The sequence below is a fragment of the Plasmodium vivax genome, chromosome 13, assembly GCF_000002415.2.
Source record: "Plasmodium vivax chromosome 13, whole genome shotgun sequence".
Taxonomy (NCBI): domain Eukaryota; phylum Apicomplexa; class Aconoidasida; order Haemosporida; family Plasmodiidae; genus Plasmodium; species Plasmodium vivax.
This window is the reverse complement of record NC_009918.1, coordinates 275,101-292,108: the sequence shown is the minus strand read 5'-3', so window position 1 is coordinate 292,108 and position 17,008 is coordinate 275,101. Positions and strand designations below refer to the sequence as shown.

Below are 17,008 nucleotides of genomic sequence, written 5' to 3'. Positions count from 1 at the left end.
GCGCTACCAGAATGCTTCGCCAAATGGGGCCTCCTCTCACCATGCGCGAACGCTCGACAAGTGGTTCACACGTAAGTGGGTATAAACAAACGCTTTAGGAAAATAAAACGGGTTATATATTTTTCCCGTGGCGCCTCTCCCCAGAGTCACGTTTTCGTTTCACTACTGCTGTTTGTGGTTCTCTCTTCGTGGCTACTTAACTCCTTTGCTTCTTCGCCCCCCTGTGGGGGAGGTACCGAATTGAAGTCCGCTCCTTCAGAAGAGCTGCTTTTTATCCGCACGTTCTTATCAAGGTACCTCTCATAGTATATGGTCAGCAGCTGCGCTAATTTCCGTCTGGCGTTTTTCTCGTAATAGATGTTGTAATTATGTATATCGTGAAATCCCTGGTGTTGGAACTTTTGTATGTCCAGTCTGCACTTGATAATTTCCTGCCGGGGGTGAGAAAAATGGTGCTGCGGTGTTGGTGGTGGAGGGGCAAAAGGGCAAAGGGCAAAAGGGCAAAGGGGCAAAGGGCAAAGGGCAAAAGGGCAAAGGGGCAAAGGGCAAAGGGTAAAAGGCAAAAGGGCACATTTGGCGCGTCTTCAGTTATTTCCCCTTCTGAGCACATGTGAAGGCTCCTTTGTGGGGGAATACATTATGAATATACAGGTGCCCCACGTAGGAGCGCTACGCATATGTTCTCAGATAGGGAAGGCGAAAAAACACTCTGCAGCGTATAGCACTTGTCAAAATAGAACAGACGTGATCGTGTGTACCTTCTCCAGCTCCTCAGTTGATAACTTCCGAAGTTCCTTCGCTTTCACTCTTTTTTTGTAACAAAACAGAGGACTCTGGTGACTGCTCTTAAGCGCGCTACTCAAATTGTACGTTAAAAATAAAGAGACGCATTTTCTTCTTAAATTCACCCCTCTAATTATGTATGCCTTACAGAGCAGGAGAAACAAGAGGGGCGTAAAATAAAGGTTCATTGTTTTTCTCCATGTAGGGGTAAGAAGCGTTGGGGGTTCACACGCATAATATGATCATTTGTTTGGTCTGCTATGTGTGTTCGCGCACAAGGTGGCTTCATCTCGCGCGTTTCGCTGCTAAGGGGGAAGTGACCCGTGCCCCTCTGCTGTGTATTTTTAGTAAGCCCCTTTGGGATAAGCACAGTAGAAAGGGAATCACGAAAAAATAAATTACATAAAAATGGAGTAAAATTAAGTGGAAGAGGGTAAAACGAGGGTACGTGACAAAGCTGCGGCCATTCAATGAGGACTCCCCCCTTTCCATGTATGCACAAACGGAGACGGCATTCAAACCGCATTTTTGCCAACCCGCTGTTTAAAATGGTGCGAAAAAGGGAGGCGATAACATTTCGATAAATAATGTAAAAAGCGCCAAAAAGGTGGGAAAAAAAAAGAGGAAAATGCACGTATAACCTCAGAGACCTTGCTGGTGTGCCTAAAAATGTATACCTTACGCGTACTACATAAGGTTGAACGGTATAAGGGCAGATGATCAGTTGTGGTTCGCCAACTGAGGAGTGTTTTTTTTTTTTTTTTTGTCCCTAAAATTGATAAGATGAGCATGGCTTGTAAAAACCTACTTCTGCGGAGTAAATTTTCACCCTTGCGCATGGTGGTAAGCGTTTTTTTTTTAGCCACCAAATGGTGCAGATGCGTACGTGCACAAATGAGCGCGGCCACTTGGGCGATGCGGCCCCCACTTGGCCTTCCCCCACGTGTCGATTAAGTAGCTCATTTGCATAGTTGCACATCTGCTCAGTTTCACATTGCACACTTCTTTCCCCTTTTGACTTGTTTCTTCCCTGCGAAGGCGCGCAGCCGCGTGGGGGGTAGCAGCGCACATGGACCTGTCCACCCAGCCAGTAGAGCAGCCACGTGCGACCCTTTGGAGGGCAAACGAGGAAGTACATTTTTCTGCCAGGGAAGCGAAAGCTACTCCGTCTGCGCGTATAACGAATTAGTCAGACACGGTGATGGAAGATCCGCCAAAAAGGGGAGTAGTAACGAAGGGGGGTATACACGTAATGAAATGACCCCCCATTGTGAGACCCCCGCGAAAAGACAGAAAATCGAGCGAAATGGAAAAATGCTTAGCGAGCTTATTTCGTTACGGAGGATGCAAAAAAGAGACTGCGAAAAGATAAAGCTAATAAGTCAGCATATTTTCAGAAACATTAATTTTTACAGTTTATACGAAATAGGGGATATTTTAAAATGCACTCATTTTTTTAGCATAATTTTAAAAAAGGAGGACCTTCACAAATTGGTGAAAAGACTCAAAGTGTTAACATTTAACAAGAAGGGGGAGGAAAAGGTGATGTACCAAATTATTCCCAATCTGTTAAGGATAAAAGTTGCAAGGGAGTACCAAAATGAAGCATTATCATTTACTTTGACAGCTTTTATAAATGATTTGCTGCGCTTTTGGCTGATATTGCCTCGTTCAGATAGGGCCATTCCTGCCCCCAGTTACTTAAGCTATGTGTGCTTTGCAAAGGAGGTGCAGCTAATCATTCTGAATAAGTTCTGCTCATGGCTGGATGAAAAATATGTGGATAATTCGGTGCTCACTTTTTTACGGTCATTTCAGAGCTCCCTGGGGAGAAAAAACAGACTTTTAGATTACCCCTTTGTGAAAGAAGTCCGTGGAATTCTATCCAAACTGAATTGCCAAATGGAGGTCCTAAATATGTATAACTATTGTGTGCCCATTTTTGTGAAGGACTTTCATTTAATTGTAGAATGTATAAGCAATGATGACACTTTTCAGGGGACCCTCACTCTTACTCCCTATTTTTCCGAACGGTATGAGCTATTTAAAAGGCTCGGTTTTAAAGTTTTGCTTCTCTATAAGCAGCGCCTGCCGAGCGCTCCGGAAGATAAGCTAAATTTTGTGAAGCAGTCATTGTACGCCATTGTTAAGTAGTTTTTTTAAAATTCTGCATTTCTCGCTCCCTCCTACGCACACGCGAGCACCCCTTCGTCTATGTCGGAACAGTGCGACGCGCTTCCCCTGCGTGTGTGCTATTTGTCTTTTTTTTTTTTTTTTTAACGATACTCCTGTTTGCCCGTATAACTGCATTACCACTTCGCATATGTACAAGCGTGCACTGCGCATTGGGGGTCACCTGTCTGCGCCCACGTTTGCGCGGCAGCTTTGAATAGCAGTCACGCCACGTTGCGATTCTTCCAATTTTGCCTCTTTTAATTCAACTCCCCGTGGCTTCCTATCTGTTAGTATATCTTCTTTTTTTTTTTTTTCCATCAAAACGCGCTTCCAACTTGTTATGAGCGAAATTTGTTCCGAGTGACATGAGCTCGTGATGGGTCTACCCGCATGTGGGCACCTGTTTTGATCCCTTGCAGTCGGTTCATTCAGCCCCTTCAGTGTGCTGCTCATCCACTTGGCAGTTTTTCCCGCCACGGGTGCGTCTCCCTTTAGCGTCTTCCCTCCTCTGCGGTGACTTCCCCGCCCCCCACAAGCAACACCCTAAAGGATGAATAAATTTGACAAAAAAAAAAAAGATGAGGAGAAAAACGTAACCAGCCACGTAAAAAAATTCGTTTTTAAAAATGAATACAAGTACGTAGACGCAACCAACGTTTTGAAGAATATTTTTTTAAAAGACAAGAAAAAGGAACAGTCTTCCAAAAAAGCCACACCTGTAAAAAAATATGTTGTAAGTAAAAATTTAAATGAGTTGATTCCTAGTAGGAAGGGCGCTAAATCGGATGCGCATCAAAAGAGCGAAAAGAAAGTTAATTACCTGAGCAAAGGTGGCAAGCAGTTAAAAAAAGAAAAGTCTGTGAGGTTTAGCCCTTCGCATAATTATGACGTGGAGAAAGCGCCTTCCTACCGCAACGTCAGGGATGATAGTAGCCCTCCTTTGAGTTCCATTCGAAATGCCCCCGCAAAGGCCAGCGTGAAGGTGCCACTGCCCAGGGCGCGCAGGCGAAAAATATATTCCTCCTCCGAGGGGGAGGAGGAGGAAGAAGTGGAAGAAGAAATCGAGGTGGAGGAAGAGGAGGAAGAGGAAGAAGTGGAAGAAGAGGAAGAAGTTGAAGAAATTGAAGTGGAGGAAGAGGTCGAAGTGGAGGAGGAAGAAGAAGTGGAGGAGGAAGAAGAAGTGGAGGAGGAAGAAGAAGTGGAGGAAGAAATCGAGGAGGAAGAAGTGATCGAAGAGGAAGAAATCGAAGTGGAGGAAGAAATCGAGGAGGAAGAAGTGATCGAAGAGGAAGAAATCGAAGTGGAGGATGAGGAAGAAGTGGTCGAGGGAGACGCTGACGAGGGGGAAGAAATGGAACATTCAAATGCAATAAACGAAGACACCGTGCAAGAACGAGCCCTGAACACGTACAGTGAAAAGGAACCAAGCTCTCGAGATGAACTGGCAGGAGGGGGAGAAGAGCATGTGGAGAAGACGGTGAAGGGGAGAAGTAGCACGGGGGAGGAGGCCCTGGATGACGCGGTTGACGCAGTGAGTGATGTCGTGGTGCACAAAGTGGTCAACGAAGCAGATGATGACGAAGACAACGCAGAAGACGACGACCAAGTGGACGAACCGCCAACGGATGAACCGCCAATGGAAGAACCTCCAACGGAAGAACCTCCAACGGACGGCGAAGCCCCCGGTGAGGAGGAAGACAATTCAGCGGGAAAAAATTTCCTCCTTCTGAGCGGCGAAATAAAAAAAAAGAATGCCGAGTCCTTGCTACTTGTAAATAAATTCATGGAAAGTTTGCTAAAATATGATGACTTTTTCAACTATGCCAGTAATAGCTTAAAGAGGTACTACCTCGACAAGAGGATCGACTCAAATTGCAGTTTTTTAAATCAAGTTGAAGAGAAAAGTGCAGATGAGGATCCTCTGAACTTATGCACAAGGGAAGCGCTGATAAGTAATTTTGCCTTTCCACATGATGCGCATGATGGAGGGGGGAATTCAAACGGGCCGACTTGCGAAGCGGACAAATCGAAAGAAGGCACGGAGCAAAATGCGGTGGTAGGTGGCGTAAAGAAAAGTGACGAACGAGGCGCTTTGGATAGCGAAGGGGGTGCCGTGAAAGACGAGGCGGTGGAAGGTGAAGCGGGCAAAGAGGTGGCAGCTGTTGAAGAGGTGGAAGCAGTCGAAGAGGTGGAAGCAGTCGAAGAGGTGGAAGCAGTCGAAGAGGTGGAAGCAGTCGAAGAGGTGGAAGCAGTCGAAGAGGTGGCAGCAGTTGAAAAGGTGGCAGAAGTCGAAGAGGTGGCAGCAGTTGAAGCGGTGGCAGCAGTTGAAGCGGTGGCAGCAGTTGAAGCGGTGGCAGCAGTTGAAGCGGTGGCAGCAGTTGAAGCGGTGGCAGAAGTTGAAGCGGTTGCAGCTGTCGAAGAGGTCGACGCAGCCGAAGAAACCCAAGTGGCCCAAGATAACGAACAGAATGTAGAGCTACGAAGGGAGAACTCAGCCGAAATAAAAGAAGAAAATAAAAACCCAAATAATGTCGATGATGAACAGCACAGCAAAATTGTTGAAAATACCTTCGAGGGAAAAGAACAAATTGGGGATGGAAGTGACAAGGGAAGGGGAGGTTTAGTCAGTATGCGGAAAGAGGATGAAGAGGAAGGGGGCAGAAGTGGCGAAGAGGAAAGTGGAGAGAGCGAAAGTGGTGAAAGCGAAAGTGGAGAGAGCGAAAGTGAAGAGAGCGAAAGTGAAGATGGCAAAGGTGAAGATGGCAAGGAAAATAAAAAAGCTGAAACGTTGGGAGGGGAGAGTAAAATTAAAAATGATGAACAAAGTGACGAAGATAGCGATGAAGATAGCGACGAAGGAAGCGATGACGGAAGCGATGAAGGGAGCGACGAAGACAGCGGTGAAGACACCCCCGCACTCGAAAGTAACGTGGACAAGAACGAAACGAAGCAGATAGGTAACCCAAGAGGAAGTGACCAAAGTGAAGATGCACATAGCAAGAGTGAGGAGGAAGGGAAAAAAGGCACTTCCGAAAGTGACGCAGCAGAAAGTGAAAGTGACACCGGGGGAAGTGACAGCTCAAGTAGTGGGGACTCTGGCGAGGATAGCAAAGGAGAAGATGACGACGTTAAGGATGAGGATAAACCGAGGGACCCAAACAAAATCGATGGTGCCACAAGGGAAGGGGAAAAGGAATGCAAAGCGGGAAGCAAACCTGGAAGTGACGGCAAATCAGAAAGTGAAGGAAAATCCGAAAGTGGGAGTGAAAGCGGAAGTGAAAGTGGGTCAGGGAGCGAGTCCGGGAGTGGAAGCGGAAGTGACACGGGAAGCGACTCTGGAAGCGACTCGGGAAGTGAAAGCGGATCAGAGAGCGAGAGCGGCAGCGAATCCCAAAGCGGCAGCGACCAACCCAGCTGAGTCATCACGAAAGAAAAGGTATCGTAAAAAAAGCTGGCAAAATTTACTACCCACGAAAGGTAGTCACAACTTGTTAATATGCCTGCAAAGGAAGGCAATTATACGAACGAATTAAAAAAAAAGAAAAAAAAAAAAGGACGCCGCATCGATTTAGCGCTCTTGCGATGTCAAGAAAGATATGTGCGCTTTATCTCGTGGGTGTTACATTGGCCAGAAAAAAGATACAGAAAATCGATCCGCATGATGGGTAATGCCAAAATGGGGCCTTTTTAACCAACCAATTTTTTTAAGGCGTATGTTTGTTATATATGTCTAATCGTAGAGAAAAGGAAAAAGGCCATTCACTTGGCTCCTTTTTTATTTTTTGAAGCAGTTCAGAAGAAAGCAGAGAATGGGCCTTTGCAAAATGGTTTTTAAATAAAGACAGAAAAGTGTGTTTTTTTTTTTTTTTTTTTTCTTAAATCTCCATATCACAAGAACAGCTTTTTAAGTGTACGTACATTTAAGTGTTTTTTTTTTTCACTGCACATTTTTACGTCCATTTATGTCTACCTTTTTACGCTCCACATTTTTATTTGTTACTTTAACGTGAACGCTTTTTCTTCTTTCCCCTTTTTCTGCCTACTGTTCACATTCTTGTGCATTCGCTGCTGAAAATGAATCTCTTGTGACACAGACACGTACGTACGTATGCGTTAGCCTCTACACACATTTGCCTGAATCGTGCGTGGACATAAGTGAAACTAACTCGTTTCTTCTAACTTCCGATTGACAAAAAATACTGTAATAAACAAAATGTTGTTCAGATTGAAATTTCTTGTTCCTTGTGCCGTTCTGGCGTCCTCCATTTTGCAGATCATTCTGTGTGAAGATGTACGGTGGAAATGGGGAAGCAAGGAAAAAAAAAAAAAAAAAAAAAAAAAAAATCGACTTTACCACGTAAAATTAGTTCCCCCTTCTGCGTACCTCACTTTTTTGACCCCTTCTCTTTTCGGCCTGTTAGGAAAATACGGGGTGGCCAATTGACTACGAGTTCAACTCCAAGACGCTGCCATCTATTGAAGTCAAGTTGAGTCCGCCAGAAAATGTAGGCAAAGAGCGAAATGTATAAGAAAAGCAAAAAAAAATAAAAAAAAAAAGGGATAGCATCTCCATAGGGGGTTTCCCCTTGTAGGCAATTGACTATCCATACACATGCGGAAGTGCACTTGGGGGGATCCCCAAAATGGGCGCGCCTACTGCAGGGGTTACGCCGAAGGGTGGTTTTAACCCGTCCTGCCTCCGCCAAGTTAGGCGGCCAATGTTCCCATTCATCACTGCTCCATTATGCCCATATACCCCTTTTTGCTTTTACTGTAATAGCCTTTACCGCAAGTGGCGGCAGAAATTAAGCTGCTGGAATCTGCGAGGCTTAAACTGGAGGAGGTAGGGGGAGGGGTCACGGGCTGACTGCGTGGCCAAATATCCGTCAAAAGGTCCTCCCAAATGTGCGCATAAAAACTAGTACTAAAATGCGTGGTGAAAAAACCAAACGGAAACACGCCACACACTCACAGGGGATGATGCAGAAGCTGGAAGACGAATACAACAAATCCTTGTCGAGCGCAAAGATAAAAATACAAGACACTGTGGAAAAATCGCTAAGCATTTTCAACGACCCGAATATGCTCGGCTCGGTCATTTCTAATTCCGTCAAAATGTTAAGAAGTGAAAATGTAAAGAAGCGCACAGAAAATGTTCAGGCGAAACATAACTTGAAGAAAATGCAGACGGTTAATCAGGCAAAAAGCGGGCCACTGCCACCGCCAGAACTTAGAAAACACACGTCCTTTCTGGAACAGAATTATGTTAATAGGGTGTTGCCTTCTGTGAAGATATCGGTACGTATACGCATCGTGCCAATTGGCATCTTAAAATGGAGAGCTACATAATGGAAGACGACCCCTTTTTGCCGCAATTTTTTTTCCCCCCCTTTCGCAGCTGTCCGAGTTAACTGAACCCAGCGTAGAGATAAAGGAAAAAATCGAAGAGATGGAGCAGTACCGGACCGATGAGGAAGTTGCGGTACTGGCGTTTCGCTCCTAGAAAGGGGCACTAGATACACATGTGCAGCTGTGTATATGTCTACGCATGTGTAGCTGTGTGTACTGCTACACGTGTGTTATAACTCCCGGAGGAGGAGATTTGTAATTGCCTGTCCTCCTTCCCCCTTGGCAGATGTTCGAAATGGCCATATCTGAATTTTCCATCTTAACGGACATAACCATTCTGGAGCTGGAGAAGCAGATCCAGCTGCAGCTGAACCCGTTCCTGGTGGACAAGAAGGTGCTTGCGGTTGGCTGCAGTTATCGTCTGGCTGCCTTCACGCTTTATCGTGTTATTTTCACGCCGTGGCCTCCATCCTGGGGGGAACACAAGCATATGTGCCTCCGCGCTTGCCTCCAAATTGGTTCCACATTTAACGACATCTTTGCCTCCACCTTCTAAGGTCGTGCACCGAGCCCTGACGAAGGAGCTGAAGGAGCTTGAACAACGGGAGGAAAAGCAAAAGATAAAGGTGCCCACTGCGTTGAGCTCTCACCATTGCGAGTTGCACCGCTTAGCTTGCCACTCTAATTGGGGGCCCTTCAAACGCATGCGCAAACCGCTGGCACGTTTCCCTCTTCTCAGGAGAACTTCCAAAGGCAGTCGTCCTTCATAGAGGCGGGGGAAGATGAAGATACGGGCAACATATTGAATGTAAAAATAAGCCAGACGGATTACGGGTAAGTTAGCGCACGTCAGTGTAGATCCCCTTCGTGAGGCAGTTTCTACGAGGGTTTCAATTCACCCTGCTTGTTTGTGTCTTCATAGAAATGATTGCATCGTAATATAAAAATTAAGGGATGCACCCCACTTGTGCCATTCCCCTTCTCGCCAATGGCAGGTACCCCACGGTTGACGAACTGGTGATGCAGATGCAGAAGAGAAGGGACATTTCAGAAAAACTGGAGCGACAAAAAATTCTAGATTTACAAATGAAGTTATTAAAAGCGCAGAGCGAAATGATCAAGGATGCTCTGCATTTTGCCCTTTCCAAAGTTATAGCGCAGTATTCGCCCTTAGTAGAAACGATGAAGCTAGAGTCTATGAGAATGCTTTAGGGTCAGAGGAAATATCCCGAGTGATCCTCCTTACCCCCGTTGTGAATTCCTTTTTTGTTTAACTGTTTGGGGGCTCTCCAATTTTTTGTTTGAGCCGCTTGTTCCTTGCGCGCTCGTCATTTTGTAAGCAATGTGGTCGCCACGTCGGCTCAACTGTGGTCGCCATTTTGTTGCCCCTTTGTTGACGCCCGCGTATACCTGTAACCACCCGAAAGAACGGCAAAAACGCGTCATTTGGCTCACCAGTAGGTCATTCTTAAAAGAATTAATTTAACGGGATGGAGTCATCCGTGAGCAGTTTTGTGCGGAAAAAGCTTAATACACAGATGCGTAAACAAATAGCAGCATGCGTGCCAGGGAGCACTTAGAGGGGCACCCACGTAAGCAATGTAGCTATTTTGCATCTTAACGGGCGAGAGGGACGCTTAAGAGCGAAGCTGATATGTAAGTTTGTGGCGAAAGCGATTCTCGTGACGTTCTTCCTTTGGGTTCTTATCAAAAGATTCGACCCGTGAACCCTCCCTCCATTGCTACCACCTGTTCATTTGTACATATGCACAGATGTGAATATACCCACGCGAAAGCGCATGTATGGTACCACCTCCCCATTTCTGCATATCTGCTTGAACACTAGCATACCGTTTTGAATAGGACTATATGTTCATAGCCGTCACAGCGACTCCGCTTCGGCAGGCACCATTTTCCGAACGTAGATGTTTTGTTTCCCTTATGGGTGCACCTTGCTGAGCATACTTGCCCTCTTCCTCTCTGTCAGTATTTCTCCCGTGGCAGTTACCCCCTTTGTGGTGAAGCACCAAAGGGGCATTCCATCAAGGGGGAACTACATACGTAGGAAAACCTACCCACAGAGTTTTAGCATATGCAAGCGTACTAACAGATACGTAGCCAAGGAGACAAACAGGTGTCACCGGAAGTGTGAAGCCAATTTGTATCGCCATTTTGAGAGGCGAAATGACTGGGTCGCTAATACCTGTGTGGGCAAGAGGAGGGCGAGACTCTACCTATGCAGCAGCCCCCTTCGCGCGAAAAGGAGAAACAGAAATGATAAATTGAACGTGCACCAGTTGTCCCATTTCGAGCGTAGCGCATCAGAAGAGAAGTGCAAATTGGGCGTAAGAGAGGAAGACGAAGAGGAAACCATGAGCCATACTTCGTCGGTAAGTGGGGTGATTAAAAAGGCAAATGGGGACGCCGCGAAACCGTGCGATGGTGCTGCAAACGAAGTGGACGGTGTAGGTGAGAAGGACTCCTACCCGCAAGACAACCACCCACCTGTTCAGCCAAATTTAAACAAAACAAAGAAGCAAAAAATTATACTCATCATCGGAGTAACATGCAGTGGAAAAACCAAATTTAGCATAGACTTGTGTGAGGAACTGTTGAAGCGTAATGTAGAGTGCGAAATAATTAGTGCCGATTCTATGCAGGTTTATCAAAATTTCAAGGTGGGTATAGCCAAAGTGGAGGAAGAAGAAAAGAGGGATATAAAACACCACCTGTTGGATGTGTGCGGACCAAAGGAAGCGTTCAATGTGCATAAATTTATTAGCCATACGATACCCATCATCCGTAGCATAAGTGATAGGAACAAATTGGCCATCGTTGTTGGGGGGACGTTGCTCTACATCGAGTCGCTGCTGTGGGAATCTGTGGTAGACTTGGAAGAAGCGCATAGCGAAACGGTTGGAGATAAAGGGGGGGGAAGCGAAACGGTTGGAGATAAAGGGGGGGGAAGCGAAACGGTTGGAGATAAAGGGGGAGGAAGCGAAACGGTTGAAGATAAACGGGGAGAAGGCGCAACGGATCGGTATGAACACAAGACAAATGAAGAACTGCATGCGGAGCTGAAACGGGTAGACGAAGAAAGAGCCAGTCAGTTGCACCAAAATGACAGGAAAAGAATTTGTAGAAGTCTAGACATTTTCTATTCGTACAATAAAAAACATAGTGAGCTCATAAAAATGAGGAACCACAAAAATAATCATTTCGATAGGACCAGGTTTCCCCCCTGCGTCTTTTATCTCGATTACGACGATGATGATGTGCTACGGGGAAACATCCAAAGGAGAGTCGACGCAATGATTTCCAAGGGACTCCTAGACGAAGCCATCGAATTAAAAAAAATGAATGAGGATGCAAATGTCAAGCTGTTTGGAAAGGGGATCAACCAAAGCATTGCATACAAGGAGTTCGACACGTATATAGAAAAAAAAATTAACAACGTTAGTGACGAAGATTTGTTCAACGTGTGCAAAGAGAATTTAATTAGAAAAACGTATCGATATGCGAAGCGGCAGAGGAGGTGGATACTAAACAGATTTGTAAAATGCTACGACATCCCGCTGAACAGGGTGGACGTGTCGCGCGACTACGCCAAGCAGCTCGCGTCAGCGGTGCGGACGGTGCTGGAATTCTGCCGCAGTTGACAAACGAGTTGGGAAAGAGCAGCACAGCAACGCGCAACGCGCTACATTAGTGAGAATGCACCTCGAGGGGGACTAAAAAAAAAAGAAGTACAACAAAACAGGCGTGCGCAAATTTGCATACATTTATATTTTTAATTCACCTCCACGTTTAAAATATGCCTTTTGCGTAGCTTCAACTGATTATTATATTATATTATATTATTTTATTATTTTTTTTTTTTTTTGTGATTTGTTCGTTGCCCACTTCGTTTAAAAAACGTGAACTGTATGTGATGAAATTGGGCCTTCCTAACCTTCACACGGTTGAGAAGCGTCACGCGGAATTCTTTGTCAATTCCTGATGGCATCTCATGGTCATATTTTTCTCCATTTTCGACTCCTCACTGAGTTATCTCTTCACCGCAACGCTGTCGTGAAAGTATACACCCGTACTGACACCCCCGTGTGTGCGCCCATATGCGCGTGCTACTTTTTCGTTACGACATGTTTGGCTGCAAAACATCGCAGATGTGCTTCTTCTGCTTCAGGTGTTCGTTCTTGAATGCCTCGGTTAGGATAATGTTTTTCTCCCCCAGTTTGATTCCCTGGTAGGTGAGCAAAACGAGCGTGGCGTCTTCTGCCTTTTGGAATTTCAAAATTCCGTGCCCCATGTTTCGGCCTGCGTGGGGGGAAGAGAAGAAGTGATGTCGTGGTGTGGGAAGCGATGCAGTGGTGTGGAAAGCGATGTAATGGTGAGGGAAGCGACGTAATGGTGAGGGAAGCGACGTAATGGTGAGGGAAGCGACGTAATGGTGAGAGAAACCCGCGAAATGGACGCAAAATGGACGCGAACCCCCCTACGTCGTCTTAGCGGGGGGAAACCACTCCCACAGATGGCGCCCCACCTGTGTATTTATTCCTTCGTATACGCGCTACGCAATTATTGTTGCCGATAAAATAATTAAAAAAATGCGTAACGTCCTTGGAAGAAAGTCTGTTGTCTAAGTTACATATGAAAAGAAAATTGGCGCCGAGGGTGATCGAATTGGTGGTACGTTTATTCAGCCTGACTCTCTCCCTGGTCAGTTCCTTTATGTGGTTTTCTCCCGAATCGCGGATGTATGGCATCGTCTTAAACTTCCTGAAGTACCTCGTTCTGTACAGCTGGAATTTTGTTCTGTGCGCCTGCTGCGCTTCCCATTGGGGCTGCGCGGGGGAGAAGAGTAAACGTATGTGTACATATAAGCATATATATATGTGTATGTTTATGTGTATGTACCTTCCTATCCATCTCTATACATGCTTATGCACATGTTCATTGCATCCGCGCGAGAGCCACCTTTTACCCTCCGTCAAAAGGGAGCCCTCTTCGCCCGAGGGCCAATCACTCCTTCGGGCGCTTCCGCCTGCGCATCACCGGAGGTGCATGGCAAATTGCGGAGACTCTGTGGTGACTCACTCGGCATGCCGATCATTTTCACTTTTTTGCAATTACCTTTTTTTTTAAGACAAATGAGTGGGCTAGCGGCAGGAGAAGCAGGAGTATCTTCAAAATTGTCATGACTTGCTAGGGGGGGCACGTTTTGCGCGTGTGTCATGCTTGTTGCGTTTGGCATTAAAGGGGTGGCAGCAGGGGTGGCAGCAGGGGTGGCAGCAGGGGTGGCAGCAGGGGTGGCAGCAGGGGTGGCAGCAGGGGTAGCAGCAAGGGTGGCAGCAGGGGTAGCAGCAAGGGTGGCAGCAGGGATTACCGCGGGGATGACCGCAGGGATAACGCGCTAATCCCTTTTGCAGCTTCGAACACCCTGCTTAATCACCTTCCCCTTATGGTGTATTTTTCGCGAACCCTGGGGTGAACGCATTTCACACACATGTATTTTGCCACGGCCACAGCGTTTCCTTTCACCCTTCGACGATTGCATTACGCTGTGCTAGCCATGGCCAACTCGACGGAAGCAGTCGCGTGTTCTCATTTGAGAGTTTCGTAAAAGGGGAAGCGGCGAACGCTGCGGTTGTTTAACCCCCCAGTTAATTTGCCCTCGCGGAGGCGCTTTACCGTATGGGGGGGTTTGCGCTAAAAAGTGTTGAGATTAAGAAGTTGGGGGGAAAATAAAAGTGCCCCAAAAGGGTGAGTAAAAAAGGTGCGTCAAAAGGTGCGTCAAAAGGTGCGTCAAAAGGGTGCCCCAAATGAGTCACAAATGTGCGGAATAGTCGCCCCCATTTTATCCGCCCAACTGCGGGGAAAAAAATCTTAAGAGAACCGAGGAAAGAGAAGCAGCCGCAGCCGCAGCGGAGGGGTCCCAAAATTAAGAACAAACGATGCCATAATTAAAACGGGGAGGATACCCCAAACGGTGGAAGCTTCACGCTTAGGTAGGGCCAACTTGAGGGGCGCGAATTACCGGCATGGCGAACCAGCCAAGCGCAGAATTGCAAAAGGGGAACTAATACAGTTTAAAGGAGAAGGGTCTATCAAAAAGGAAAGGCAAAAGTTGGGGAAAAATAAAAATAAAAAAACAGAGAACAAATAAAAGAACAAACTACAAGAAGAATAATGCAAACTGCGCAGGGGTGTGTAAATTCCCCTGGGGAAACGGCGAAAACGCGAAAGGTATGCTGCGCGCACGAGCGAAGTATACCGCATGGAGGGTATGCAATAATCCCCCATGTCCCACGTGGACATTGTTTTTTTCGCCGTACGCGGGCCATATGTGTGACGCGTCCGCTGTTCAAAATTGCAAAACATCTATGGGTTTTATTTTTTAACCTTTAAGTGGCCCCTTCCAGCAGGGGGTGAGTGGAGATATTATACAAAAGGTGTGCAGCGGTGCACATATTACCCGGAGAGGCAAAATGGAACACACGTGTGCACATTTGCGTCACCTCGGCGGGAGTTTTTTGTCAAGACGACGTTTCGCATAAAGAGGATGTTCCCATGGGAGTCCATCCTCATCTGCGTAACTTTGCCCACTCCACACGTAGGAGAAGAAAGTCAGTTGCACTGAATCATCTTATTGAAGGAGTGGAACCTTTCAATTTTCATGAGACGTATTTTTTCATTCGCGTTAAGTTCGCCCATATAATCGTGGTATTTTTTCATGTCTATTTCTTTCCTTGCATTGTGCTTGAGATGCCTAACGAATACCCTCTTCGAAATGGATGACTCAAACTCTATGATGAGTGGCTTGAGAAAATCTGTAGACTCTAAAACTATAGCATTACTGGTTAGGACGTATTTTAAATCCTCCTGCTTGCACAGCTCGTCAATCATGCGCTCATTCAGAATAATATTGCTGATAGATTTCATGTACAGGTACCTTAGAAAGGTGTCTTTTTCGAAGACCACAGCGTTGCAATTGTAATTGTAGCACATCAACGTTTGCACCATTTCTTTATTTGACAAAAAGTAGATGTTCGTCTTGGTTCCTCTCATCAGCGTTTTGGATGGCTCTATTAGTTTCTTTCCTTCAGGTGGGACTTGTTTTTTTTCCTCCTCTTTTTCTTCAGCAGTGGATTCTATTTCGTCCTCCTCTTCCTCTTCTTCCTCCTCCTCTTCTTCTTCTTCTTCTTCTTCTTCTTCTTCTTCCTCCTTTTCCTTTTCCTTTTCCTTTTCCTCTTCCTCTTCCTCCTCCTCTTCCTCTTCCTCCTCCTCCTCTTCCTCCTCCTCCTCCTCCTCCTCCTCCTCTTCCTCCTTCACATCCAGCAGGGATAATTTCCTGCGAGGTTCCGGCTCCTCACTCCTTATGCTCGTAGGCGTAATAGACGTGAAGGAGATTGTTTTAGAATACATGTCCTCCGTTTGGTCCTCTTCGTTCACCGCAAGCATGTACGATTCTTTCTTTTCGGACTCCACGTAATCGCTCGTTTCGTCATACTCCTGTGAGCTCTTGGCCTTTTTCGCGTCTTCCCATTTGCCTTCGTTCTCTGTGGGGGAAGAGGTGTAAATGGGAAGAAGTGCAAATGGGCAGAAGTGTATATTGGAAGAAGCACAAATTGGAAGCACAAATATATCGTGCAGCGCGCAATAATGGGGGAACGCCTTCGCGCGGGCACTCAACACTCCAAGCAACGTACCAACTTCATCCTTTCGGGGGGTGACGCAAGCACAACGACACATGCTGGGAATTAATTTCCTTTCATCAGTATTCGAGATGTCAACGATTCTTCTGTAGTGCCCATTTCTCAATCGGATCAGCTTCGTCCGCCTTTTCTTTCCTTCTTCGGGCAAAGCGAGTAATGGGGAGCTCAGATTCATTTTTAAGTTGGCGTGAGAGGTGAAGCAGGGCGTGCGAGGGGCGAAGTGAGAAAGATGCGGAGTGGAAAGGCTAAACTGAAAAGGCGTCTTACGTGTAAACTTTCGATTCGTGTTAAAGAGGAAAAAAAAAAAAAAAAAAAAGACCTGGGTGTGGGTGTATTCAAGTATGTGTAAACATATTTATGTTATTTCATTTTGAAAAATGAGAAAATAGCTTTTTTCACAATTTCGTACAAAATGAAGACGGTTTGGGGACAATTTTAATTTTTTTTTTTGAGGAAAAACAAAAGGGGGTACTCTCATTTGTGCGTTTTTAATTAATTTTCTTTTTTTTTTACACAAAAAGTGTTGCCAAAGAGTGAGCAGTCATTTGAGCTTTTTATAGCTAAAAAATGTGCAGCTTTTTTTTTTATAAACACATGCAGTTTGTCTTCATTTTGTTCAGTTAATCTTCATTTTGTGCGTTTTCTTCATTTTGTGCGTTTTCTTCATTTTGTGCGTTTTCTTCATTTTGTGCGTTTTCTTCATTTTGTGCATTTTCTTCATTTTCCGCTTTTCTCCTTTGCTCTTCCCGTTCGCCCTTTTTAAATTGCTCCATTTGGGGCAGTTAGCTCTGTAAGAAAAGTAATCTCTCCTTTTAAGGACTACGCTAAGCCGCGCATGCATGCATAATGTACGCCAGGTGAACACATGTGTCTGCGTCGCAACAGGTAAAAAGGGATCTTTCGATTTGTAAATTTGTTCAAGTGGGCCTCCAACTGCTTGCGCGTAGTTGTGCGTGCTGGTACCTACTTGTGCGCACCCCCGCTGG

The 17,008-nt window shown here is 45.9% G+C and overlaps 7 protein-coding genes across 7 annotated transcripts, besides 20 other annotated features; 3 read left to right on the top strand and 4 right to left on the bottom strand.

Annotated features, from left to right (window-relative positions):
* Positions 1–146: 146 nt before the first annotated feature.
* Positions 147–971, bottom strand: PVX_084435 (50S ribosomal protein L29, putative; the record flags this gene model as incomplete). Its single annotated transcript, XM_001616504.1, has 2 exons — positions 147–431; positions 759–971. The coding sequence occupies 2 exons, from the start codon at positions 969–971 to the stop codon at positions 147–149; spliced, it is 498 nt and encodes a 165-aa protein (XP_001616554.1).
* Positions 689–711: a microsatellite.
* A 342-nt stretch (positions 972–1,313) lies between the features above and the next one.
* On the top strand, positions 1,314–2,937 carry PVX_084430 (hypothetical protein, conserved; the record flags this gene model as incomplete). The annotated part of the gene is made up of 2 exons (XM_001616503.1): positions 1,314–1,626; positions 1,822–2,937. The coding sequence occupies exons 1-2, from the start codon at positions 1,567–1,569 to the stop codon at positions 2,935–2,937; spliced, it is 1,176 nt and encodes a 391-aa protein (XP_001616553.1). The 5' UTR covers positions 1,314–1,566.
* A 571-nt stretch (positions 2,938–3,508) lies between these two features.
* Positions 3,509–6,376, top strand: PVX_084425 (hypothetical protein, conserved; the record flags this gene model as incomplete). Its single annotated transcript, XM_001616502.1, has 1 exon — positions 3,509–6,376. The coding sequence occupies one exon, from the start codon at positions 3,509–3,511 to the stop codon at positions 6,374–6,376; it is 2,868 nt and encodes a 955-aa protein (XP_001616552.1).
* Positions 4,925–4,948: a microsatellite.
* Positions 5,601–5,636: a microsatellite.
* Positions 5,824–5,848: a microsatellite.
* Positions 5,987–6,015: a microsatellite.
* Positions 6,377–6,916: 540 nt separating the features above from the next.
* Positions 6,917–6,939: a microsatellite.
* Positions 6,940–7,045: 106 nt separating this feature from the next.
* On the top strand, positions 7,046–11,001 carry PVX_084420 (41K blood stage antigen precursor 41-3, putative). Its single transcript, XM_001616501.1, has 9 exons — positions 7,046–7,249; positions 7,380–7,463; positions 7,739–7,801; positions 7,933–8,256; positions 8,357–8,440; positions 8,594–8,701; positions 8,865–8,933; positions 9,047–9,141; positions 9,303–11,001. Exons 1-9 carry the CDS (start codon positions 7,172–7,174, stop codon positions 9,517–9,519), a joined length of 1,122 nt encoding a protein of 373 aa, XP_001616551.1. The 5' UTR covers positions 7,046–7,171; the 3' UTR covers positions 9,520–11,001.
* Positions 7,379–7,406: a microsatellite.
* Positions 8,726–8,773: a microsatellite.
* Positions 8,892–8,914: a microsatellite.
* Positions 9,092–9,156: a microsatellite.
* Positions 9,776–9,802: a microsatellite.
* Positions 10,086–10,209: a microsatellite.
* Positions 10,561–10,580: a microsatellite.
* Positions 10,868–11,048: a microsatellite.
* A 1,106-nt stretch (positions 11,049–12,154) lies between these two features.
* Positions 12,155–12,186: a microsatellite.
* A 65-nt stretch (positions 12,187–12,251) lies between these two features.
* Positions 12,252–12,277: a microsatellite.
* Positions 12,278–12,442: 165 nt separating this feature from the next.
* PVX_084415 (RNA binding protein, putative) lies at positions 12,443–13,073 on the bottom strand (the record flags this gene model as incomplete). The annotated part of the gene is made up of 2 exons (XM_001616500.1): positions 12,443–12,624; positions 12,851–13,073. The coding sequence occupies 2 exons, from the start codon at positions 13,071–13,073 to the stop codon at positions 12,443–12,445; spliced, it is 405 nt and encodes a 134-aa protein (XP_001616550.1).
* Positions 13,074–13,150: 77 nt separating this feature from the next.
* Positions 13,151–13,172: a microsatellite.
* A 104-nt stretch (positions 13,173–13,276) lies between these two features.
* Positions 13,277–13,327: a microsatellite.
* Positions 13,328–14,204: 877 nt separating this feature from the next.
* Positions 14,205–16,197, bottom strand: PVX_084410 (hypothetical protein, conserved; the record flags this gene model as incomplete). Its single annotated transcript, XM_001616499.1, has 2 exons — positions 14,205–15,866; positions 16,017–16,197. The coding sequence occupies 2 exons, from the start codon at positions 16,195–16,197 to the stop codon at positions 14,935–14,937; spliced, it is 1,113 nt and encodes a 370-aa protein (XP_001616549.1). The 3' UTR covers positions 14,205–14,934.
* A 69-nt stretch (positions 16,198–16,266) lies between these two features.
* Positions 16,267–16,290: a microsatellite.
* Positions 16,291–16,422: 132 nt separating this feature from the next.
* Positions 16,423–16,442: a microsatellite.
* Positions 16,443–16,642: 200 nt separating this feature from the next.
* PVX_084405 (hypothetical protein) lies at positions 16,643–16,795 on the bottom strand (the record flags this gene model as incomplete). The annotated part of the gene is made up of 1 exon (XM_001616498.1): positions 16,643–16,795. One exon carries the CDS (start codon positions 16,793–16,795, stop codon positions 16,643–16,645), a length of 153 nt encoding a protein of 50 aa, XP_001616548.1.
* Positions 16,796–17,008: the final 213 nt, after the last annotated feature.

Coding starts and splice junctions, on each gene's coding strand:
- PVX_084420 (XM_001616501.1), top strand. CDS start 7,172: ATGTTGTTCAGATTGAAATTTCTTGTTCCTTGTGCCGTTCTGGCGTCC. Junction 7,250..7,379: donor AGATCATTCTGTGTGAAGAT/GTACGGTGGAAA, acceptor TCGGCCTGTTAG/GAAAATACGGGGTGGCCAAT. Junction 9,142..9,302: donor ATAAGCCAGACGGATTACGG/GTAAGTTAGCGC, acceptor CGCCAATGGCAG/GTACCCCACGGTTGACGAAC.